The following is a 27,042-nucleotide window of genomic DNA, read 5'->3' on the forward strand; positions in this document are numbered from 1 at the left end:
TAACAGAACCAGGGTTGGTCATCATGACAGAACCAGGGTTGGTCATCATAACAGAACCTGGGTTGGTCATCATAACAGAACCAGGGTTGGTCATCATAACAGAACGGTTTAACCAGGGTTGGTCACCATAACAGAACCAGGGTTGGTCATCATGACAGAACCAGGGTTGGTCACCATAACAGAACCAGGGTTGGTCATCATAACAGAACCAGGGTTGGTCATCATAACAGAACCAGGGTTGGTCATCATAACAGAACCTGGGTTGGTCAACAGAACAGAATGGTTTAACCAGGGTTGGTCATCATAACAGAACGGTTTAACCAGGGTTGGTCACCATAACAGAACGGTTTAACCAGGGTTGGTCATCATAACAGAACCAGGGTTGGTCATCATAACAGAACCAGGGTTGGTCATCAGAACAGAACCTGGGTTGGTCAACAGAACAGAATGGTTTAACCAGGGTTGGTCATCATAACAGAACCAGGGTTGGTCATCAGAACAGAACCTGGGTTGGTCAACAGAACAGAATGGTTTAACCTGGGTTGGTCATCAGAACAGAACGGTTTAACCAGGGTTGGTCATCATAACAGAACCAGGGTTGGTCACCATAACAGAATGGTTTAACCAGGGTTGGTCACCAGAACAGAACCTGGGTTGGTCAACAGAACAGAATGGTTTAACCAGGGTTGGTCATCATAACAGAACCTGGGTTGGTCATCAGAACAGAACCTGGGTTGGTCAACAGAACAGAACCTGGGTTGGTCAACAGAACAGAATGGTTTAACCAGGGTTGGTCATCATAACAGAACCAGGGTTGGTCATCAGAACAGAACCTGGGTTGGTCACCATAACAGAACGGTTTAACCAGGGTTGGTCATCAGAACAGAACGGTTTAACCAGGGTTGGTCATCATAACAGAACCTGGGTTGGTCATCATAACAGAACGGTTTAACCAGGGTTGGTCATCATAACAGAACGGTTTAACCAGGGTTGGTCATCATAACAGAACCTGGGTTGGTCATCATAACAGAACCTGGGTTGGTCATCATAACAGAACCTGGGTTGGTCATCATAACAGAACGGTTTAACCAGGGTTGGTCACCATAACAGAACCTGGGTTGGTCATCATAACAGAACGGTTTAACCAGGGTTGGTCACCATAACAGAATGGTTTAACCAGGGTTGGTCATCATAACAGAACCAGGGTTGGTCATCATAACAGAACCAGGGTTGGTCATCATAACAGAACCAGGGTTGGTCACCATAACAGAATGGTTTAACCAGGGTTGGTCATCATAACAGAACCTGGGTTGGTCACCATAACAGAATGGTTTAACCAGGGTTGGTCATCATAACAGAACCTGGGTTGGTCACCATAACAGAATGGTTTAACCAGGGTTGGTCATCATAACAGAACCTGGGTTGGTCACCATAACAGAACGGTTTAACCAGGGTTGGTCACCATAACAGAACCAGGGTTGGTCACCATAACAGAACCAGGGTTGGTCACCATAACAGAACCAGGGTTGGTCATCATAACAGAACCAGGGTTGGTCATCATAACAGAACGGTTTAACCAGGGTTGGTCATCATAACAGAACGGTTTAACCAGGGTTGGTCATCATAACAGAACGGTTTAACCAGGGTTGGTCATCATAACAGAACGGTTTAACCAGGGTTGGTCATCATAACAGAACGGTTTAACCAGGGTTGGTCATCATAACAGAACGGTTTAACCAGGGTTGGTCATCATAACAGAACGGTTTAACCAGGGTTGGTCATCATAACAGAACGGTTTAACCAGGGTTGGTCATCATAACAGAACCAGGGTTGGTCACCATAACAGAACCAGGGTTGGTCATCATAACAGAACCAGGGTTGGTCACCATAACGGAACCAGGGTTGGTCACCATAACAGAACCAGGGTTGGTCATCATAACAGAACCAGGGTTGGTCATCATAACAGAACCAGGGTTGGTCATCATAACAGAACCAGGGTTGGTCATCATAACAGAACGGTCAACCAGGGTTGGTCACCATAACAGAACCAGGGTTGGTCATCATAACAGAACGGTCAACCAGGGTTGGTCACCATAACAGAACCAGGGTTGGTCATAACAGAACCAGGGTTGGTCATCATAACAGAACCAGGGTTGGTCATCATAATAGAACCAGGGTTGGTCATCATAACAGAACCAGGGTTGGTCATCATAACAGAACCAGGGTTGGTCATCATAACAGAACCTGGGTTGGTCATCATAACAGAACGGTCAACCAGGGTTGGTCACCATAACAGAACGGTCAACCAGGGTTGGTCACCATAACAGAACCAGGGTTGGTCACCATAACAGAACCAGGGTTGGTCATAACAGAACCTGGGTTGGTCATCATAACAGAACCAGGGTTGGTCATCATAACAGAACCAGGGTTGGTCATCATAACAGAACCAGGGTTGGTCATCATAACAGAACCTGGGTTGGTCATCATAACAGAACGGTCAACCAGGGTTGGTCACCATAACAGAACGGTCAACCAGGGTTGGTCACCAAAACAGAACCAGGGTTGGTCACCATAACAGAACCAGGGTTGGTCATCATAACAGAACCTGGGTTGGTCATCATAACAGAACCAGGGTTGGTCATCATAACAGAACCTGGGTTGGTCATCATAACAGAACCAGGGTTGGTCATCATAACAGAACCTGGGTTGGTCATCATAACAGAACCTGGGTTGGTCATCATAACAGAACGGTCAACCAGGGTTGGAAAAGGTTTGAAAAAAAGGAAAGGGATACCTGGTCAGTTGTTCAACTGAATTCATTCAACTGAAATGTGTCTTCCACATTTAACCCCTCTGAGTGGTGCGGGGGGCTGCCTTACAATCAACATCCACGTCAACGGCCCCCGGGGAACAGTGGGTTAACTGCCTTGCTCAGGGGAACAGTGGTTTAACTGCCTTATTCAGGGGAACAGTGGGTTAACTGCCTTATTCAGTGGAACAGTGGGTTAACTGCCTTGCTCAGGGGAACAGTGGGTTAACTGCCTTATTCAGGGGAACAGTGGGTTAACTGCCCTGCTCAGGGGAACAGTGGGTTTACTGCCTTGCTCAAGGGAACAGTGGGTTAACTGCCTTGTTCAGGGGAACAGTGCGTTAACTGCCTCGCTCAGGGGAACAGTGGGTTAACTGCCTTGTTCAGGGGAACAGTGGGTTAACTGCCTTGCTCAGGGGAACAGTGGGTTAACTGCCTCGCTCAGGGGAACAGTGGGTTTACTGCCTTGCTCAAGGGAACAGTGGGTTAACTGCCTTGCTCAGGGGAACAGTGGGTTAACTGCCTCGCTCAGGGGAACAGTGGGTTTACTGCCTTGCTCAAGGGAACAGTGGGTTAACTGCCTTGTTCAGGGGAACAGTGCGTTAACTGCCTTGTTCAGGGGAACAGTAGTTTAACTGCCTTGCTCAGGCGAACAGTGTGTTAACTGCCTTGTTTAGGGGAACAGTGGGTCAACTGCCTTGTTCAGGGGAACAGTGGGTTAACTGCCTTGTTCAGGGGAACAGTGGGTTAACTGCCTTGTTCAGGAGAACAGTGGGTTAACTGCCTTGCTCAGGGGCAGAACAGCTGTTTTTTACCTTGTCAGCTTGGGGATTCAGCTTGGGGATACCATGTTGATCATGTTGTGGTTATTCTAACAGAACCAGGGTTGAACAAGGGTTGGTCATATTGTAACCAGGGTTGGTCATATTGTGACCAGGGTTGGTCATATTGTGACCAGGGTTGGTGATATTGTAACCAGGGTTGGTCATATTGTGACCAGGGTTGGTAATATTGTAACCAGGGTTGGTAATATTGTAACCAGGGTTGGTAATATTGTAACTAGGGTTGGTAATATTGTAACCAGGATTGGTAATATTGTAACTAGGGTTGGTAATATTGTAACCAGGGTTGGTAATATTGTAACTAGGGTTGGTAATATTGTAACCCTGGGTTGGTCATATTGTGACCAGGGTTGGTGATATTGTAACCAGGGTTGGTCATATTGTGACCAGGGTTGGTAATATTGTAACCAGGGTTGGTAATATTGTAACTAGGGTTGGTAATATTGTAACCAGGGTTGGTCATATTGTGACCAGGGTTGGTAATATTGTAACCAGGGTTGGTAATATTGTAACTAGGGTTGGTAATATTGGAACCAGGGTTGGTCATATTGTGACCAGGGCTGGTAATATTGTAACTAGGGTTGGTAATATTGTGACCAGGGTTGGTGATATTGTGACCAGGGTTGGTAATATTGTGACCAGGGCTGGTAATATTGTAACCAGAGTTGGTCATATTGTGACCAGGTTTGGTGATATTGTAACTAGGGTTGGTAATATTGTGACCAGGGTTGGTGATATTGTAAACAGGGTTGGTGATATTGTAACCAGGGTTGGTGATATTGTAACCAGGGTTGGTAATATTGTGAAGAGGGATGATGATATTGTGATCAACTAACTCTAAGGGAGATCCAGCTTACAGACTGGATCAGCCAGTGGAGCAGTAGGGAGTGTCATTTCATTATGGTAGTTGTAGTCCGGCAGACCTTCAGCCAGTGGAGGAGTAGGGAGTGTCATTATGGTAGTTGTAGTCCGGCAGACCTTCAGCCAGTGGAGCAGTAGGGAGTGTCATTATGGTAGTTGTAGTCCGGCAGACCTTCAGCCAGTGGAGCAGTAGGGAGTGTCATTATGGTAGTTGTAGTCCGGCAGACCTTCAGCCAGTGGAGCAGTAGGGAGTGTCATTATGGTAGTTGTAGTCCGGCAGACCTTCAGCCAGTGGAGCAGTAGGGAGTGTCATTATGGTAGTTGTAGTCCGGCAGACCTTCAGCCAGTGGAGCAGTAGGGAGTGTCATTATGGTAGTCGTAGTCCGGCAGACCTTCAGCCAGTGGAGGAGTAGGGAGTGCCATTATGGTAGTTGTAGTCCGGCAGACCTTCAGCCAGTGGAGCAGTAGGGAGTGTCATTATGGTAGTCGTAGTCCGGCAGACCTTCAGCCAGTGGAGCAGTAGGGAGTGTCATTATGGTAGTTGTAGTCCGGCAGACCTTCAGCCAGTGGAGGAGTAGGGAGTGCCATTATGGTAGATGTAGTCCGGGCAGACCTTCAGCCAGTGGAGCAGTAGGGAGTGTCATTTCATTATGGTAGTTGTAGTCCGGCAGACCTTCAGCCAGTGGAGGAATAGGGAGTGTCATTATGGTAGTTGTAGTCCGGCAGACCTTCAGCCAGTGGAGCAGTAGGGAGTGTCATTATGGTAGTTGTAGTCCGGCAGACCTTCAGCCAGTGGAGGAATAGGGAGTGTCATTATGGTAGTTGTAGTCCGGCAGACCTTCAGCCAGTGGAGCAGTAGGGAGTGTCATTATGGTAGTTGTAGTCCGGCAGACCTTCAGCCAGTGGAGGAGTAGGGAGTGTCATTATGGTAGTTGTAGTCCGGCAGACCTTCAGCCAGTGGAGCAGTAGGGAGTGTCATTATGGTAGTTGTAGTCCGGCAGACCTTCAGCCAGTGGAGGAGTAGGGAGTGTCATTATGGTAGTTGTAGTCCGGCAGACCTTCAGCCAGTGGAGCAGTAGGGAGTGTCATTATGGTAGTTGTAGTCCGGCAGACCTTCAGCCAGTGGAGGAGTAGGAAGTGTCATTATGGTAGTTGTAGTCCGGCAGACCTTCAGCCAGTGGAGGAGTAGGGAGTGTCATTATGGTAGTTGTAGTCCGGCAGACCTTCAGCCAGTGGAGGAGTAGGAAGTGTCATTATGGTAGTTGTAGTCCGGCAGACCTTCAGCCAGTGGAGGAGTAGGGAGTGTCACTATGGTAGTTGTAGTCCGGGCAGACCTTCTGCACCAGTTTGTAGTCCACACTGTAGAAGGCGATGTAGATGCAGATGACTTTAAAGGGCTTAGAGCAGAGCCAGGAGACGTGGCTCTGTGTCTGTTCCTGGTAACACACCTTGGAGGAGTCGAAGCTGCACAGAGCCGTCTTCTTGTTGCGGTCCGTCTTCTCATACTCGATACGACAGTTGAAAGCTTTAGAGTCTTTTGTCTCCAGTGTGGACTGCTGAGCCATCTCAAACTCCACCACTTTAGACGGTGGCACCAGACTCACCGACACGTTCCCCAGACCAGTGGAGTTATGGCGGAAGTAGACACTGAACGTTCCGTTACCGTGGTCCACGATCTTCCCGGTGATCAGCAGGTTAAGCTTGACAGTCTTAATGTTGGAGTGGAAGTCTCCCCAGCCAAACATCTTCTTGAACTTGCCTGTCTTGACGATGGGTCGTCGCTTGGCTCTGACCTGGCTGGCCTGAACATCTGTCTGGTTGGATAACCAATCCCAGAAGTCCTCCATGTTCTCTAGGTATGTCATGTCCCTGATGGGGTTGTGTTTAAGGCTGGGGGGCCCGACAGCTCCAGGAACCCCCCTTGCGAACAGCCTCAGGGGGTTGAGGACTCTGGGACTGGCACCGGCTCCACTGGGGGAGAACTTCTCCTCATGGTCCCCCTCCTCCCACTCTATCAGCTCTGTCTCTGGGAACTGCGGCTGGACCTTCCTGCACCACACCTACAGAGGAAACACAGAGAGATACAGGAAGTTAAAAGACATGAACTACACAATGTACTATATACCACAACTGTAATATTCAAACAGCAGAGCGACTGGATGCATAAAATAATATAAAACACATTAAAGCCATATTCTGAAAAAATAAATAGCGACGCTATCTGCATAAACCGAAAGGTTATAATTATGTGGATGGTTATCTATTGTTCCACTACTATTCCACTTTATGACCTACTATATCACCACAATATCCACTATAATATGTCCTCCTATACATGAATGGATTTGAAGTGTTCAGCTGTAATTATTTGTCCTAATCTAGACATAACACTCTACTCAGCAGTGATCCTCTCTACCTCACAGCCTCTGCTTCAGGAGTGGTTCCTGGTCCAGTCTAGATACAGTTCAATCATAATACATGGTAATAAGCTGTTAGGTGTTAGCAGTAATTAGCTAGCAGGGACCGGAGGCCTGGACTCACTGGCTGGTTGCACCAGATGTGAAGCTTTAAAAAAGTCTGTTTCACATCTAACACGAGCTCTACTGTATTTCCACCTCATTATAACTTCAGCAGTAAGCATATGTGTTCACAGTGAACAAACTAGACACGTTGTCTATGACCATTACACAGTGTTAGAACGTTGTCTGGTTATCTTTCAGAAAATAAATGTGTACAATGATATTGTACAGCGTTTAATATAATATACAGCAGCAGGAGAATGTTTATCGTTTTGTCTCTTTTTATTAAACATACTGTACTCTGACTTGAGAGGAAACTAAACGTATTCCAGATGTTCAGTGAGATGCTCAGGTGAAGATTGGACAAGATTAGCATCATGGAAATGAGAGAAACATCTAAGGCTGATGAACAACTGGGGAAATTGCTGTGACAACAAGGAGGATAGCAAATACAGAGAGAAATGTGAACTCCCACTCCTATCTCTCTCTCCATTCTTTCTCTCCCTCTCTCTTTCCCTCCCCCTTCTTTCTCTCCCTCTCTTTCTCCCCCTTCTTTCTATCCCTCCTTCTCCCTCTCTCTCCCTCCTCTCTCTCCCTCTCCTCTCTCTCTGCCTCTTTCTCCCTCTCCATTCTCTCTCCCTCTCCTCTCTTTCTCTCCCCCCTCTCTCTCTCTCTCCCTCTATCTTTCTCCCTCTCCATTCTCTCTCCCTCTCTTTCTCCCCCTTCTCTCTCTCCCTCTCCTCTCTTTCTCCCCCTTCTCTCTCTCTCCCTTCTCTTGGCGCTTTATGAGACACAACATGCTGCTGTATAATGTGTTGGTGAAGCTGTAAAGCCCTGAACAGTCACGTGGAAAGAAGAGGCAATCATTTAGACTTCAAAACTGAGAAAGAAAAAAACCTGCCAGGCAAGGTCTGATGAAGGAGAAACACAAAAGCTTCTTAATTAAGATTGGTTAATCGGAGCTGCTATGCTGATTGGTTAAGCGGAGGAAGCCGCTATGCTCCAGGCATTCCAGGGCGACGTGGCTTAAAACAGACACTATTATCGTAATAAGCCCCGATTTATGAAGTTGAAAACACAAGACCTCATTCCAAGTGTTCAAAGCTCAGAGATTCACTGCCAGAGTTGGGATGTGCCTGTGGAAGAGACCATGAAAACACAAGACCTCATTCCAAGTGTTGAAAGCTCAGAGATGAACTGCCAGGGTTGGGATGTGCCTGTGGAAGAGACCATGGAAATGTGACTGACTTTCTTCTCACTGCTCTCTTTATATGTTCCTATAAGTACCTAATGTTACCACGTCAACCAGTACCACGCCATCTTATCACACAACATATACCACACAACCTGTACCACGCCATCTTATCACACAACCTATACCACACAACCTGTACCACGCCATCTTATCACACAACCTATACCACACAACCTGTACCACGCCATCTTATCACACAACCTATACCACACAACCTGTACCACGCCATCTTATCACACAACCTATACCACACAACCTGTACCACGCCATCTTATCACACAACATATACCACACAACCTGTACCACGCCATCTTATCACACAACATATACCACACAACCTGTACCACGCCATCTTATCACACAACCTATACCACACAACCTGTACCACGCCATCTTATCACACAACATATACCACACAACCTGTACCACGCCATCTTATCACACAACCTATACCACACAACCTGTACCACGCCATCTTATCACACAACATATACCACACAACCTGTACCACGCCATCTTATCACACAACCTATACCACACAACCTGTACCACGCCATCTTATCACACAACCTATACCACACAACCTGTACCACGCCATCTTATCACACAACCTATACCACACAACCTGTACCACGCCATCTTATCACACAACATATACCACACAACCTGTACCACGCCATCTTATCACACAACCTATACCACACAACCTGTACCACGCCATCTTATCACACAACCTATACCACACAACCTGTACCACGCCATCTTATCACACAACCTATACCACACAACCTATACCACGCCATCTTATCACACAACCTATACCACACAACCTGTACCACGCATCTTATCACACAACCTGTACCACGCCATCTTATCACACAACCTATACCACACAACCTGTACCACGCCATCTTATCACACAACCTATACCACACAACCTGTACCACGCCATCTTATCACACAACCTATACCACACAACCTATACCACGCCATCTTATCACACAACCTATACCACACAACCTGTACCACGCCATCTTATCACACAACCTGTACCACGCCATCTTATCACACAACCTATACCACACAACCTGTACCACGCCATCTTATCACACAACCTATACCACACAACCTGTACCACGCCATCTTATCACACAACCTATACCACACAACCTGTACCACGCCATCTTATCACACAACCTATACCACACAACCTGTACCACGCCATCTTATCACACAACCTATACCACACAACCTGTACCACGCCATCTTATCACACAACCTATACCACACAACCTGTACCACGCCATCTTATCACACAACCTATACCACACAACCTGTACCACGCCATCTTATCACACAACATATACCACACAACCTGTACCACGCCATCTTATCACACAACCTATACAACACAACCTGTACCACGCCATCTTATCACACAACCTATACCACACAACCTGTACCACGCCATCTTATCACACAACCTGTACCACGCCATCTTATCACAAAACCTGTACCACGCCATCTTATCACACCTATACCACACAACCTGTACCACGCCATCTTACCACACAACCTGTACCACGCCATCTTATCACACCTATACCACACAACCTGTACCACACCATCTTATCACACAACATATACCACACAACCTGTACCACGCCATCTTATCACACAACATATACCACACAACCTGTACCACGCCATCTTATCACACAACCTGTCCACGCCATCTTACCACACAACCTGTACCACGCCATCTTATCACACCTATACCACACAACCTGTACCACGCCATCTTATCACACAACCTATACCACACAACCTGTACCACGCCATCTTATCACACAACCTGTACCACGCCATCTTATCACACAACCTATACCACACAACCTGTACCACGCCATCTTATCACACAACCTATACCACACAACCTGTACCACGCCATCTTATCACACAACATATACCACACAACCTGTACCACGCCATCTTATCACACAACCTATACCACACAACCTGTACCACGCCATCTTATCACACAACCTATACCACACAACCTGTACCACGCCATCTTATCACACAACCTATACCACACAACCTGTACCACGCCATCTTATCACACAACCTATACCACACAACCTGTACCACACCATCTTATCACACAACCTATACCACACAACCTGTACCACGCCATCTTATCACACAACCTATACCACACAACCTGTACCACGCCATCTTATCACACAACCTATACCACACAACCTGTACCACGCCATCTTATCACAAAACCTGTACCACGCCATCTTATCACAAAACCTATACCACAAAACCTGTACCACGCCATCTTATCACACCTATAACGAAAAAACTGGTCAAAACGACATCTTATGACACCTATACCACACAACCTGTACCACGCCATCTTATCACACCTATACCACACAACCTGTACCACGCCATCTTATCACACAACATATACCACACAACCTGTACCACGCCATCTTATCACACAACCTATACCACACAACCTGTACCACGCCATCTTATCACACAACCTATACCACACAACCTGTACCACGCCATCTCATCACACAACCTATACCACAAAACCTGTACCACGCCATCTTATCACACAACCTGTACCACACAACCAGTACCACGTCATCTTATCACACAACCTATACCACACAACCTGTACCACGCCATCTTATCACACAACCTATACCACACAACCAGTACCACGCCATCTCATCACACAACCTATACCACAAAACCTGTACCACGCCATCTTATCACACAACCTATACCACACAACCAGTACCACGCCATCTTATCACACAACCTATACCACACAACCAGTACCACGCCATCTCATCACACAACCTATACCACAAAACCTGTACCACGCCATCTTATCACACAACCTATACCACACAACCAGTACCACGCCATCTTAATGAAAAACAACCTGTACCACACAACCAGTACCACGCCATCTCATCACACAACCTATACCACACAACCTGTACCACGCCATCTCATCACATAACCTATACTACAAAACCTGTACCACGCCATCTTATCACACAACCTATACCACACAACCTGTACCACGCCATCTTATCACACAACCTGTACCACACAACCAGTACCACGCCATCTTATCAAACAACCTGTACCACACAACCTGTACCACGCCATCTTATCACACAACATATACCACACAACCTGTACCACGCCATCTTATCACACAACCTATACCACACAACCTGTACCACGCCATCTTATCACACAACCTATACCACACAACCTGTACCACGCCATCTTATCACACAACCTATACCACACAACCTGTACCACGCCATCTTATCACACAACCTATACCACACAACCTATATCACACAACCTACACCACGCCATCTTATCACACAACCTATATCACACAACCTACACCACGCCATCTTATCACACAACCTATATCACACAACCTGTACCACGCCATCTTATCACACAACCTATACCACACAACCAGTACCACGCCATCTTATCACACAACCTATATCACACAACCTACACCACGCCATCTTATCACACAACCTATACCACACAACCAGTACCACGCCATCTCATCACACAACCTATACCACACAACCTGTACCACGCCATCTCATCACACAACCTATACCACACAACCAGTACCACGCCATCTCATCACACAACCTATACCACACAACCTGTACCACGCCATCTTATCACACAACCTATACCACACAACCTATATCACACAACCTACACCACGCCATCTTATCACACAACCTATATCACACAACCTATACCACACCATCTTATTACACAATCTATACCACACAGTCTATACCACGCCATCTTACCACACAACCTATACCACACCATCTTATCACACAACCTATACCACACAATCTATACCACACAATCTATACCACACAATCTTATCACACAATCTATACCACACAATCTTATCACACAATCTATACCACACAATCTATACCACACAATCTTATCACACAATCTATACCACACAATCTATACCACACAATCTATACCACACAATCTTATCACACAATCTATACCACACAATCTTATCACACAATCTATACCACACAGTCTATACCACGCCATCTTATCACACAACCTATACTACACCATCTTAGCACACAACCTATACCACACCATCTTATCACACAATCTATACCTCATAACCTATACCACACAATCTATACTACACCATCTTATCACACAACCTATACCACACAATCTATACCACACCATCTTATCACACAATCTATACCACACCATCTTATCACACAATCTATACCACACAATCTATACCACACCATCTTATCACACAACCCATACCACACCATCTTATCACACAATCTATACCACACAATCTATACCATACAATCTATACCACACCATCTTATCACACAATCTATACCACACCATCTTATCACACAATCTATACCACACAATCTATACCACACCATCTTATCACACAACCCATACCACACCATCTTATCACACAATCTATACCACACAATCTATACCACACAATCTATACCACACAATCTATACCACACCATCTTATCACACAACATATACCACATAACCTATACCACACAATCTATACCACACAATCTATACCACACAACCTATACCACACCATCTTATCACACAACCTGTACCACACCATCTTATCACACAACCTATACCACACAACCTATACCACACAATCTATACCACACAATCTATACCACACAATCTTGTCACACAACCTATACCACACCATCTATACCACACAACCTAAAGTTGAAGTCTGAAGTTCACATACACCTGAGCCAAATACATTTAAACTCAGTTTTTCACAATTCCTGACATTTAATTCTAGAAAAAGTTCCCTGTCTTAGGTCAGTTAGGACCACCACTTTATTTTAAGAATGAGAAATGTCAGAATAATAGTAGAGATAGTTATTTATTTCAACTTTAATTTATTTCATTACATTCCCAGTGGGCTAGAAGTTTACATACACTCAATTCATATTTAGTAGTATTGCCTTTGAATTGTTTAACTTGGGTCAAACGTTTCAGATAGCCTTCCACAAGCTTCCCATAATAAGTTGGGTGAATTTTAGCCAATTCCTCCTGACAGAGCTGGTGTAACTGAGTCAGGTTTGTAGGCCTCCTTGCTCGCACACGCTTTTTCAGTTCTGCCCACAAATTTTCTATAGGATTGAGGTCAGGGCTTTGTGATGGCCACTCCAATACCTTGACTTTGTTGTCCTTAAGCCATTTTGCCACAACTTTGGAAGTAATGCTTGGGGTCATTGTACATTTGGAAGACCCATTTGCGACCAAACTTTAACTTCCTGACTGATGTCTTGAGATGTTGCTCAATATATCCACATCATTTTCATTCCTCATGAAGCCATCTATGTTGTATAGTGCACCAGTCCCTCCTACAGCAAAGCACCTCCACAACATGATGCTGCCACCCCCGTGCTTCACAGAAGGGATGGTATTCTTTGGCTTGCAAGCCTCCCCCTTTTTCCTCCAAACATAACGATGGTCATTATGGCCAAACAGTTTTGTTTTTGTTTCATCAGACCAGAGGACATTTCTCCAAAAAGTACGATCTTTGTCCCCATGTGCAGTTGCAAACCGTGGTCTGGCTTTTTTTATGGCGGTTTTGGAGCAGTGGCTTCTTCCTTGCTGAGCGGCCATTCAAGTTTTGTCGATATAGGACTTGTTTTACTGTGGACATAGATACTTTTGTACCTGTGTCCTCCAGCCTCTTCACGTGGTCGTTTGCTCTTGTTTTGGGATAGATTTGTACTTTTCGCACCAAAGTACATTCATTCTAGGAGACAGAAAGCGTCTCCTTCCTGAGAGGTATGATGTCTGCGTGGTCCCATGGTGTTTATACTTGCTTACTATTGTTTGTACAAATGGACATGGTACCTTCAGGCGTTTGGAAATGGCTCCCAAGGATGAACCAGACTTGTGGAGGTCTACAACTGTTTTCTGAGGTCTTGGCTGATTTCTTTTGATTTTCCCATGATGTCAAACAAAGAGGCACTGAGTTTGAAGGTAGGCCTTGAAATACATACACAGGTACACATCCAATTGACTCAAATGATGTCAATATGCCTATCAGAAGCTCCTAAAGCCATGACATAATTTTCAGAAATTTTCCAAGCTGTTTAAAGGCACAGTCAACTTAGTGTATGTAAACTTCTGAGCCACTGGAATTGTGATACAGTGAATTATAAGTGAAATAATCTGTCTATAAACAATTGTTGGAAACATTATTTGCGCCATGCACAAAGTAGATGTCCTAACTGACTTGCCAAAACTATAGTTTCTTAACAATACATTTGTGGTGGTTGAGTTTTTTCTGTGACAAGCCACATTTCTTCAGCCTACTGAGGTTGAAGAGGCGCTGTTGCGCCTTCTTCACCACGCTGTCTGTGTGGGTGGACCATTTCAGTTTGTCCGTGATGTGTACGCCGAGGAACTTAAAACTTTCCACCTTCTCCACTACTGTCCCGTCGATGTGGATAGGGGGTTGCTCCCTCTGCTGTTTCCTGAAGTCCACAATCATCTACTTTGTTTTGTTGACGTTGAGTGTGAGGTTATTTTCTGACACCACACTCCGAGGGCCCTCACCTCCTCCCTGTAGGCCATCTCGTTGTTGTTGTTAATCAAGCCTACCACTTTAGTGTTGTCTGAAAACTTGAGGATTGAGTTGGAGTCGTACATGGCCACGTAGTCATGGATGAACAGGGACTACAGGAAAGGGCTGCGAACGCACCCTTGTGGGGGCCCAGTGTTGAAGATCAGCGGGGTGGAGATGTTGTTTCCTACCCTCACCACCTGGGGGCGGCCCGTCAGAAAGTCCAGGACCCAGTTGCAGTTCTGGACAACATAACAGCGATCACTCCACGAAGCAGAAGCTTTTTTTCCTTTAACGAGTCCGTTGAGCCCGACGTAAAGGACATACTGCTTTCCCGGGAACAGGCCCAAATCTCCCTCATTTGCGTGAAGAGAAGAAGAAAAACAGGACAGAGGTCGGACTGCCTTTTGAGAATTTGTAGGCGGTCGAATAAACCCCCACTGCTCTCCGTTCTACTAGCTAACGTTCAATCATTGGAAAATAAAATTGACGACCTACGAGGAAGATTAAACTACCAACTGGACATTAAAACTGTAAAATCTTATGCTTCATGGAGTCGTGACTGAACGACGACATTATCAATATACAGCTGGCTGGTTATACGCTGTATCGGCAGGATAGAACAGCGTAAGACAAGGGGTGATGGACTATGTAAACTTTGTAAACAACAGCTGGTGCACGATATCTAAGGAAGTCTCAAAGTTTTGCTCGCCTGAGGTAGAGTATCTCATGATAAGCTGTAGACCACACTATCGACCTAGAGAGTTTTCATCTGTATTTTTTCGTAGCTGTCTACATACCACCACAGACCGATGCTGACACTAAGACCGCACTCAATGAGCTGTATACCGCCATAAGCAAACAGAAAAACACTCATCCAAAGGCGGCGCTCCTGGTGGCCAGAGACTTTAATGCAAGGAAACTTAAATCAGTTTTACCTCATTTCTATCAGCATGTTAAATGTGAAACCAGAGGGGAAAAAAACTTTAGACCACATTTACTCCACACACAGAGACGCGTACCAAGTTCTCCCTCGCTCTCAAAAGCTCAGCTGACTTCTATGCACGCTTCGAGGAAAATAACACTTATACATGCATGAGAGCACCATCTGTTCTGGACGACTGTGTGATCATGCTCTCCGCAGCCGATGTGAGTACGTCCTTGAAACAGGTCAACATTTACAAGGCCGCAGGGCCAGACGGATTACCAAGACATGTACTGCAAGCATGTGCTGACCAACTGGCAAGTGTCTTCACTGACATTTTCAACCTCTCCCTGTCGAGTCTATAACACCAACATGTTTTAAGCAGACCACCATTGTCCCTGTGCCCAAGAACACTAAGGTAACCTGCCTAAACGACTACCAACCTGTAGCACTCACATCTGTAGCCATGAAAAACTTTGAAAGGCTGGTCAAGGCTCACATCAACACCATTAACCCAGAAATCCTAGACCCACTCCAATTTGCATACTGCCAGATCCCCAATCTCTATTGCAATCCTAACTGCCCTTTCCCACCTGGACAAAAGGAATACCTATGTGAGAATGCTTTTCATTGACTACAGCTCAGCGTTCAACACCATAGTGCCCTCAAAGCTCATCAATAAGCTAAGCACCCTGGGACTAAACACCTCCCTTTACAACTTCCCCATTCTCATCGATGCAGTGGAGCAGGTTGAGAGCTTCAAGTTCCTTGGTGTCCACATCACCAACAAACTAACATGGTCCAAGCAGACCAAGACAATTGTGAAGAGTGCACGACAAAACCTATTCCCCCTTAGGAGACTAAGAAGATTTGGCATGGGTCCTCAGATCCTCAAAAGGTTCTACAGCTGCACCATTGAGAGCATTCTGACTGGTTGCATCACTGCCTGGTATGGCAACTGCTTGGCCTCTGACCACAAGACACTACAGAGGGTAGTGCGTGCGGCCCAGGCCAAGCTTTATGCCATCCAGGACCTCTGTACCAGGCGGTGTCAGAGGAAGGCCCTAAAAATGTACACCACTGCTACTCTCTGTAATTATATATGCATAGTCGGTCGCAGTTGTAAATGAGAACTTGTTCTCAACGGGCCTACCCGATTAAATAAAGATGAAATAAAAATAAAATTGTTAACATTTTTATTAAAAATCTATCTATGTATTTAATAACTACCTACATGTACATATTACCTCAATTACCTCGACTAACTGGTGCCCCCGCACATTGACTCTCTACCGGTACCCCCTGTATATACAGTAGTCTCGCTATTGTTATTTTACTGCTGCTCTTTAATTACTTGTTCCTTTTATTTCTTATTTTTATTTTTATTTTTTTAACTGCATTGCTCGTTAGGGGCTCGTTGTAACGGGGTTCTTCGTTTGTCAAAAGAGAGTCGGACCGAAATGCAGCGTGGTGGTTACTCATGTCTTTAATGAAGGAAGAGCGATACATGAAATAACTATACAAATGCAAAACAACAAACGGAACGTGAAACCTAATTACACTATCTGGTGAAACTACACAGAGACAGGAACAATCACCCACGAAATACACAGTGAAACCCCGGCTACCTAAATACGGTTCCCAATCAGAGACAACGAGAATCACCTGACTCTGATTGAGAACCGCCTCAGGCAGCCAAGCCTATACAACACCCCTACTCAGCCGCAATCCCAAATACTACAAACCCCAATACGAAAATACAATATATAAACCCATGTCACACCCTGGCCTGACCAAATATATGACGAAAACACAAAATACAATGACCAAGGCGTGACACTCGTAAGTTATCATTTCACTGTAAGGTCATCTGTTGTATTTGGCGCATGTGACTAATAACATTTAAAATGGCATATATTAATCTAATTTATGTCCCTCTAACTGCCCTGAATGCCTCTGCTGATCCTACAGCTACTGTATGCAGCAATCGTGCATATGAATCAGATTTATGCTCTTAGCACTTAGGCGGTGTGTCCTATTAGGAAGTCCACTGGGTGCAGCTCACCATGCACTAACATCAATAACATGAGAATATTTACTTCTGCTAAGCTTCCCAGTAAAGCAATGAAAACAAGCAAGCATCCCAGAAAAGTGCTAAAAATAGCCAACATCGAAGGTTCACCGTCCAACAGGACAACGATCCTAAGTACACAGCCAAGACAACGCAGGAGTGGCTTTGGGACAAGTCTCTGAATGTCCTTGAGTGGCCCAGCCACAGCCCGGACTTAAGGCCGATCAAACATCTCTGGAGAGACCTGAAAATAGCTGTGCAGCAACGCTCCCCATCCAACCTGACAGAGCTAGAGAGGATCTGCAGAGAAGAATGGGGGAAACTCCCAAAATACAGATGTACCAAGCTTGTAACGTCAAGCTCAAGGCTGTAATCGCTGTCAACGGTGCTTCAACAAAGTACTGAGTAAAGGGTCTGAATACTTATGTAAATAAGGTATTATTGTTTTTTATTTTTAATACATTTGCAAACATTTCTAAAAACCACAAAATGTTTTGTGTAGATTGCTGAGGGAAAAATGATATTTAATCAATTTTAGAATAAGGAACGTAACAAAATGTGGAAAAAGGGAAGTGGTCTGAATACTTTCCCAATGTGCTGTATATCACACCACCTATATCACACACTGCTAAATATATGGGATCCTAATATCACATGTTTAATAGCAAGGTATATGTCAGTATTAATATTGACAGAGGGATAGGAGGGGTGTTAATGTTGCCAGAGTGATAGGAGGAGTGTTAATGTTGCCAGAGTGATATGAGGGGTGTTAATGTTGCCAGAGTGATATGAGGGGTGTTAATGTTGCCAGAGGGATAGGAGGGGTGTTAATGTTGTCAGATTGATAGGAGGGGTGTTAATGTTGTTAGAGTGATATGAGGGGTGCTAATGTTGTTAGAGTGATATGAGGGCTGTTAATGTTGTTAGAGTGATATGAGGGGTGTTAATGTTGCCAGAGTGATATGATGGGTGTTAATGTTGTTAGAGTGATATGAGGGGTGCTAATGTTGTTAGAGTGATATGAGGGCTGTTAATGTTGTTAGAGTGATATGAGGGGTGTTAATGTTGCCAGAGTGATATGATGGGTGTTAATGTTGTTAGAGTGATATGAGGGGTGCTAATGTTGCCAGAGTGATATGAGGGGTGCTAATGTTGTTAGAGTTATATGAGGGCTGTTAATGTTGTTAGAGTGATATGAGGGGTGTTAATGTTGCCAGAGTGATATGATGGGTGTTAATGTTGTTAGAGTGATATGAGGGGTGCTAATGTTGTTAGAGTTATATGAGGGGTGTTAATGTTGTTAGAGTGATAGGAGGGGTGTTAATGTTGCCAGAGTGATATGATGGGTGTTAATGTTGCCAGAGTGATATGAGGGGTGTTAATGTTGCCAGAGTGATATGAGGGGTGTTAATGTTGCCAGAGTGATAGGAGGGGTGTTAATGTTGCCAGAGTGATATGAGGGGTGTTAATGTTGCCAGAGTGATATGAGGGGTGTTAATGTTGCCAGAGTGATATGGGGGGTGTTAATGTTGCCAGAGTGATATGAGGGGTGTTAATGTTGCCAGAGTGATATGAGGGGTGTTAATGTTGCCAGAGTGATAGGAGGGGTGTTAATGTTGCCAGAGTGATATGAGGGGTGTTAATGTTGCCAGAGTGATATGGGGGGTGTTAATGTTGCCAGAGTGATATGGGGGGTGTTAATGTTGCCAGAGTGATATGAGGGGTGTTAATGTTGCCAGAGTGATATGAGGGGTGTTAATATTGCCAGAGATATGAGGGGTGTTAATATTGCCAGAGATATGAGGGGTGTTATTGTTGCCATAGAGACATGAGGGGTGTTAGTGTTGCCAGACAGTCCTCCCAGTAGCAGCAGGATGAACCAGACGAGACGTTGCCCTGTAATGAGCATTATCTGCTGTGTCCCGTGGGGAGACATATCTTTTACAGGCTGACATAATTGTAATTACCACAGTGACCAGAAGTAGCCTCTAGAAAGTTATTAAGAAGCTGTGACATCATCTGGCCGTGAGAGAAGCAGAACCACAGTGATGGTTCTCTGCCGCAGGCTGGCCCCACTCCTGTCAGGATGGAATCTATTTCATTCCATTTTGTTCACATTTCTTCAACTCCCTCTCCTGTATTTTCTCTACCTCCATCCCTCGCTTCTGTCAATTTTTTTTTGTTGTTATTTTTTTGGCCTCCCTCTCTCTTTTCACTGACTAATAGTGTTCGAGAGACAGCATGGCACCTGCTTATTGTCCGATTTTGTAATATATTTTTTCAGACCAGGCTGTGACAGGGTTTACGTCCTTACACACTCTAGCTAACATAAAAGCTGCTGCTGTAATGCCACAGTGTAACACTGTTTCCAGATAGTTGTGTTTCTGTAGATGATTTGTTCAGTAGCTCCAGACCTATTTTCTCTCCACAATATAACGACTAATTAACCTGAGTATCAGAGCAGCAGAGAGAAGCAGGCTGGCCGGGGGTTCTGGCTCCAGTGAAGCACTGAGCTGTTTCTCATGGATTTATCTACAGGATGGAAATTGACCTGACTTCTTTGTGCCTGAATCTTCATTAACTTAATTCCTGTCTTTATAGGGAAACGCTGGACATACAGTGCCTTGCGAAAGTATTCGGCCCCATTGAACTTTGCGACATTTCAGGCTTCAAATATAAAGATATAAAACTGTATTTCTTTTGTGAAGAATCAACAACAAGTGGGACACAATCATGAAGTGGAACGACATTTATTGGATATTTCAAACTTTTTTAACAAATCAAAAACTGAAAAATTGGGCGTGCAAAATTATTCAGCCCCTTTACTTGACAAAAAGGGTCAAAAGAAGGGTCAACACTGCAAATATTGACTCTTTGCATCAACTTCATGTCATTATCAATAAAAGCCTTTGACACATGAAATGCTTGTAATTATACTTCAGTAAACTTTGTGAAAATTAATATTTATGAAAATTAATACTTCCTCCTCACCCCCACTCTTCCCCATCCTCCTCACCCCCACTCTCCCCCATCCTCCTCACCCCCACTCTCCCCCATCCTCCTCACCCCCCACTCTCCCCCATCATCCTCACCCCCACTCTCCCCCATCCTCCTCACCCCCACTCTCCCCAATCCTCCTGACCCCCACTCTCCCCAATCCTCCTCACCCCCACTCTCCCCAATCCTCCTCACCCCCACTCTCCCCCATCCTCCTCACCCCCACTCTCCCCCATCCTCCTCACCCCCACTCTCCCCAATCCTCCTCACCCCCACTCTCCCCAATCCTCCTCACCCCCACTCTCCCCAATCCTCCTCACCCCCACTCTCCCCCATCCTCCTCAACCCCACTCTCCCCCATCCTCTTCACCCCCACTCTCACCCATCCTCCTCTCCCCCACTCTCCCCATCCTCCTCTCCCCCACTCTCCCCATCCTCCTCACCACCACTCTCCCCCATCCTCCTGACTCCCACTCTCCCCCATCCTCCTCAACCCCACTCTCCCCCATCCTCTTCACCCCCACTCTCACCCATCCTCCTCTCCCCCACTCTCCCCATCCTCCTCACCCCCACTCTCCCCATCCTCCTCACCCCCACTCACCCCATCCTCCTCACCCCCACTCTCACCCATCCTCCTCTCCCCCACTCTCCCCATCCTCCTCACCCCCACTCTCCCCATCCTCCTCACCACCACTCACCCCATCCTCCTCACCCCCACTCTCCCCATCCTTCTCACCCCCACTCTCCCCATCCTCCTCACCCCCACCCTCCTCACTCCTCACCCCCACTCTCACCCATCCTCCTCTCCCCCACTCTCCCCATCCTCCTCACCCCCACTCTCCCCATCCTCCTCACCACCACTCACCCCATCCTCCTCACCCCCACTCTCCCCATCCTCCTCAACCCCACTCTCCCCCATCCTCTTCACCCCCACTCTCACCCATCCTCCTCTCCCCCACTCTCCCCATCCTCCTCACCCCCACTCTCCCCATCCTCCTCACCCCCACTCACCCCATCCTCCTCACCCCCACTCTCACCCATCCTCCTCTCCCCCACTCTCCCCATCCTCCCTCTCCCCACTCTCCCCATCCTCCTCTCCCCACTCTCCCCATCCTCCTCACCCCCACTCTCCCCATCCTCCTGACTCCCACTCTCCCCCATCCTCCTCAACCCCACTCTCCCCCATCCTCTTCACCCCCACTCTCACCCATCCTCCTCTCCCCCACTCTCCCCATCCTCCTCACCCCCACTCTCCCCATCCTCCTCACCCCCACTCACCCCATCCTCCTCACCCCCACTCTCACCCATCCTCCTCTCCCCCACTCTCCCCATCCTCCTCACCCCCACTCTCCCCATCCTCCTCACCACCACTCACCCCATCCTCCTCACCCCCACTCTCCCCCATCCTTCTCACCCCCACTCTCCCCATCCTCCTCACCCCCACCCTCCTCACTCCTCACCCCCTACTCTCCGGATCATCCTCAACCCCCACTCTCCCCCATCCTCCTCACCCCCACTCACCCCCACTCACCCCCATCCTCCTCACACCCACTCTCCCCATCCTCCTCACTCCTCACCCCCTACTCTCCCAATCATCCTCAACCCCCACTCTCCCCCACATATAGTGTGTGGGTTTAGGGTCAGGCATGTGGGTTTAGGGTCAGGCATGTGGTTTAGGGTCAGGGGTGTGGGTTTAGGGTCAGGCATGTGGTTTAGGGTCAGGCGTGTGGTTTAGGGTCAGGCGTGTGGGTTTAGGGTCAGGTGTGTGGGTTTAGGGTCAGGCGTGTGGGTTTAGGGTCAGGGGTGTGGGTTTAGGGTCAGGCATGTGGTTTAGGGTCAGGGGTGTGGGTTTAGGGTCAGGTGTGTGGGTTTAGGGTCAGGGGTGTGGGTTTAGGGTCAGGCGTGTGGGTTTAGGGTCAGGGGTGTGGGTTTAGGGTCAGGCATGTGGTTTAGGGTCAGGGGTGTGGGTGTGGGTTTAGGGTCAGGTGTGTGGGTTTAGGGTCAGGGGTGTGGGTTTAGGGTCAGGTGTGTGGGTTTAGGGTCAGGGGTGTGGGTTTAGGGTCAGGTGTGTGGGTTTAGGGTCAGGCTTGTGGATTTAGGGTCAGGCTTGTGGATTTAGGGTCAGGCTTGTGGATTTAGGGTCAGGCTTGTGGATTTAGGGTCAGGCTTGTGGATTTAGGGTCAGGCTTGTGGATTTAGGGTCAGGCTTGTGGGTTTAGGGTCAGGCTTGTGGATTTAGGGTCAGGCGTGTCGGTTTAGGGTCAGGGCTATTAGATGCTGGTGTATTATGCTACTACTAACAATGGTTACAATGAACCATGAGGGAAGGAGGAGATACGGCAGGTAATTAGTTAAGGAAGGAGAATACTTGTTATTATCTCCTGGCAGATCTGACAGCCGAGCTCGGCGTTGTGCACACTTCACTTTCCTGCAGTTGTTACCTTTCATCACATCATCACTTTCATAATCCCTTTACAAAGCCCAGAACTTCGCTTCTCTACAGCCCCCACTACCCACCCTTCTCTACACCCCCCTTCTCTACACCCCCCTCTAGAGGGGATAGGTAGTTTGCCCCTGGTGATGCGTTGGGCGGACCATAGCACCATCTGAAGAGTTCTGCGGTTGCAGGCGGTGCAGTTGCCGTACCAGGTGTTGATACAGCCTTACAGTGATTTAAAGTCTATGTATATAGGCATCAGCTTCTAATGTGCTAGTGATGGCTATTTAAAAGTCTGATGGCATTGCCTTCTGGATTATAGTGGGGTGGCAGTGTAGCCTAGTGGTTAGAGCATTGGACTAGTAACCGAAAGGTTGCAAATTCAAATCCCCGAGCTGACAAGGTACAACATCTGTTGTTCTGCCCCTGAACAGGCAGTTAACCCACTGTTCCTAGGCCGTCATTGAAAATAAGAATTTGGTCTTAACTGACTTGCCTAGTAAAATAAAGGTAAAAATGTTTGTTTTTTTTAAACGGCAGTGTCTCAGATTGTTGTTGTCCTTGATGATCTTATTGGCCTTCCTGTGACATTGGGTGCTGTATGTATCCTGGAGGGCAGGTAGTTTGCCCCAGATGATGCGTTGGGCAGACCGTACCACCCTCTGGAGAGCCCTGCAGTTGCAGTTGCCGTACCGTATACAGCCCTACAGGATGCTCTCAATTGTGTATCTGTAAACGTTTGTGAGGGTTTTAGGTGTCAGGCGCTGTTTTGCTTTCTTCGCAACACTGTCTGTGTTGGTGGACCATGTTGAGGAACTTGAACTTGAAGCTTTCCACCTTCTCCACTTTGGTCCTGTCGATGGGAATAGGGGGGGTGCTCCCTCTGCTGTTTCCTGAAGTCCACAATCAGCTCCTTTGTTTGACATTGAGTAAGAAGTTATTTACCTAACAACACACATCCAGAGCACTCACCTCCTCCATGTAGGCTGTCTCGTCATTGTTGGTAATCAAGCCTACTACTGTTGTGTCATCTACAAACTTGATGAATGAGATGGAGGCGTGCGTGGCCACACAGTCATGGGTGAACAGGGAGTACAGGAGGGGGCTGAGCATGCACCCTTGTGGGGCCCCAGTGTTGAGGATCAGCGACGTGGAGGGGTTGTTTCCTACCTTTACCACCTGGGGGCATCCCATCAGGAAGTCCAGGACCCATTTTTACAGAGCGGGGTTCAGACCCAGGGCCTCGAGCTTAACAATGAGCTTGGAGGGTACTATGGTGTTGAATGCTGAGCTATAGTCAATGAACATCATTCTTACATACGTATTCCTCTTGTCCAGATGGGTTAGGGCAGTGTGCAGTGCTATGGCGGTTACATTGTCTGTGGATCTATTGGGGCGGTAAGTAATTTGAAGTGGGTCTCCGGTGTCAGGTAAGGTAGAGGTGATATGATCCTTGACTAGTCTCTCAAAGCACTTCATGATGACAGAAGTGATTGCTACGGGGCGATAGTAATTTATTTCGGTTACCTTTGCTTTCTTGGGTACAGGAATAATGGTGGCCATCTTGAAGCATGTGGGGACAGCAGACTGGGATAGGGAGAGATTGAATATGTCCATTAACACACCAGCCAGCTGGTCTGCGCATGCTCTGAGGATGCAGCTAGGGATGCCATCTGGACCAGCAGCCTTGCGAGGGTTAACACCCATGTCTTACGTCGGCCACAGAGAAGGAGAGCCCACAGTCCTTGGTAGCGGGACGCGTCGGTGGCACTGTGTTATCCTCAAAGCAGGCGAAGAAATAGTTTAGCTTGTCTGGAAGCAAAACGTTGGTGTCAATGACGTGGCTGGTTTTCCTTTTATAGTGAATGTCTGTGAATGTCCGAGACGTTGAATTGAGACTCCATATAATGACATTTTGCCTGTTTGATTGCCTTACGGAGGGAATAAATACACTGTTCGTATACTGCCATATTCTTAGTCGCCTTGCTATGCGGTGGTTCGTGCTTTCAGTTTTACTCGAATTCTACCATCTATCCACGGTTTCTGGTTAGGGTAGGTTTTAATTGTCACAGTGTCACAACATCTGTCATACACTTCCTGATAACTCAGTCACCGTATCAGTATATTCGTCAATGTTATTCTCCGAGGCTACCCAGAACATATCCCAGTCTGCAAGATCAAAACAATCTTGAAGCGTAGTTTCCGATTGGTCAGATCAGCGTTGAATAGTCCTTTGCACGGGTACTTCCTGTTTAAGTTTCTGCCTATATGAAGGGAGGAGCAAAATGGAGTCATGATCAGATTTGCCAACTGGAGGGCCTTGTAGGCATCTGGGAAGTTGGAGTAGCAGTGGTTGAGTTTTTTAGCAGCGCGAGTACTACAGTCGATGTGTTGATCGAACTTCGGTAGCACTTTCCTCAAATTTGCTTTGTTAAAATCCCCAGCTACAGTAAATGCGGCCTCAGGATATGTCGTTTCCAGTTTGCATAAAGTGCTTTGAGGGCCGTTGTGGTATCGGCTTGTGGGGGAATAAACATGGCTGTGACTATAGCTGAAGAGAATTATCTTGGTAGGTAATACGGTCGGCATTGGATTGAGAGGTATTCTAGGTCTGGTGAACAAAAGGACCTGAGTTCCTGTAAGTTATCACAATCACACCACGAGTAGTTAATGATGAAACATACACCCCTGCCTGTCTTCTTCCTGGACAGATATTTAATCCTGTCTGCGCGATGAACTGAGAACCCAACTGGCTGGACGACTCAGTATATCCTGGGAAAGCCATGTTTCCGTGAAAAAAAAAAAAAAAATGTTACTCTGATGTCTCTCTGGAAATAAATCCTCACTCTGAGCTCGTCAACTTTATTATCCAGAAGCTGAACATTAGCGAATAACACACTCAGAAGTGGTGGATGATATGCACACCTAGAAGTCCACTCTGAATATCTCTCCTCCGCCTGCGGTGTTTGGAGCAGCCTCCAGAATCAGTTCAATTGCCCTGGGGCGTACGAACAAAAATAAATAGTTCCGTTTCGGATAGTCGTATTCCTGGTCGTAATGCTGGTGAGTTACCACCGCTCTGATATCCAAAAGTTCTTCCTGGCTGTATGTAATAACACACCAGAAATTCTAGCCTAATAATGTAAGAAATAACACATACAAAACTAAATTCTGCAAACTTGTCTAGGGGCTAGAAGCATGGGTGTCCGAGGTGTGCCAGTAGTTCAAACAGACAGCTCGGTGCATTCAACATGTCAATACCTCTCATAAATACAAGTAGTGATGAAATCAATCTCTCCTCTACTTTGAGCCAGGAGAGATCGACAACGCTTATTATTAATGTAGCTCTCTGTGTACATCCAAGGGCCCACCGTGCTGCCCTGTTCTGAGCAAAGTGCAATTTTCCTAAGTCCCTCTTTGTGACACCTGACCACACAACTGAACAGTAGTCAATGTGCAACAAAACTAAGGCCTGTTGGACCTGCCTTGTTGATAGTGAAGGCAGAGCAGCGCTGTATTATAGACAGACTTCACCCCATCTTAGCTCCTGTTCTATCAATATGTTTTGACCATGACAGTTTACAATCCAGGGTTACTCCAGGCACTTTAGT

The 27,042-nt window shown here is 46.5% G+C and overlaps 1 protein-coding gene across 35 annotated transcripts in view; it reads right to left on the bottom strand.

Annotated features, from left to right (window-relative positions):
• Positions 1-4,521: 4,521 nt before the first annotated feature.
• The window catches only part of LOC118379249 (neurexophilin-2-like), a 67,471-nt gene continuing 44,950 nt past the window's right edge, over positions 4,522-27,042 (bottom strand). Inside the window, exons 3-6 of one of the 35 annotated variants that reach the window (XM_052515769.1) lie at positions 5,571-6,572; positions 5,406-5,515; positions 4,960-5,185; positions 4,746-4,849 (exon numbers count right to left, since the gene is read on the bottom strand). In XM_052515769.1, the coding sequence (XP_052371729.1) occupies positions 5,793-6,572 (780 nt within the window). In that variant the 3' untranslated portion in view covers positions 4,746-4,849; positions 4,960-5,185; positions 5,406-5,515; positions 5,571-5,792. Of the gene's footprint in view, positions 4,905-4,959; positions 6,573-27,042 lie in introns of all 35 variants that reach the window. The other 34 variants (XM_052515765.1, XM_052515763.1, XM_052515758.1 and 31 more) reach the window with 34 other exon arrangements.

This window comes from Oncorhynchus keta, unplaced genomic scaffold, assembly GCF_023373465.1.
Source record: "Oncorhynchus keta strain PuntledgeMale-10-30-2019 unplaced genomic scaffold, Oket_V2 Un_scaffold_29898_pilon_pilon, whole genome shotgun sequence".
NCBI classification, from domain to species: Eukaryota; Metazoa; Chordata; class Actinopteri; order Salmoniformes; family Salmonidae; genus Oncorhynchus; species Oncorhynchus keta.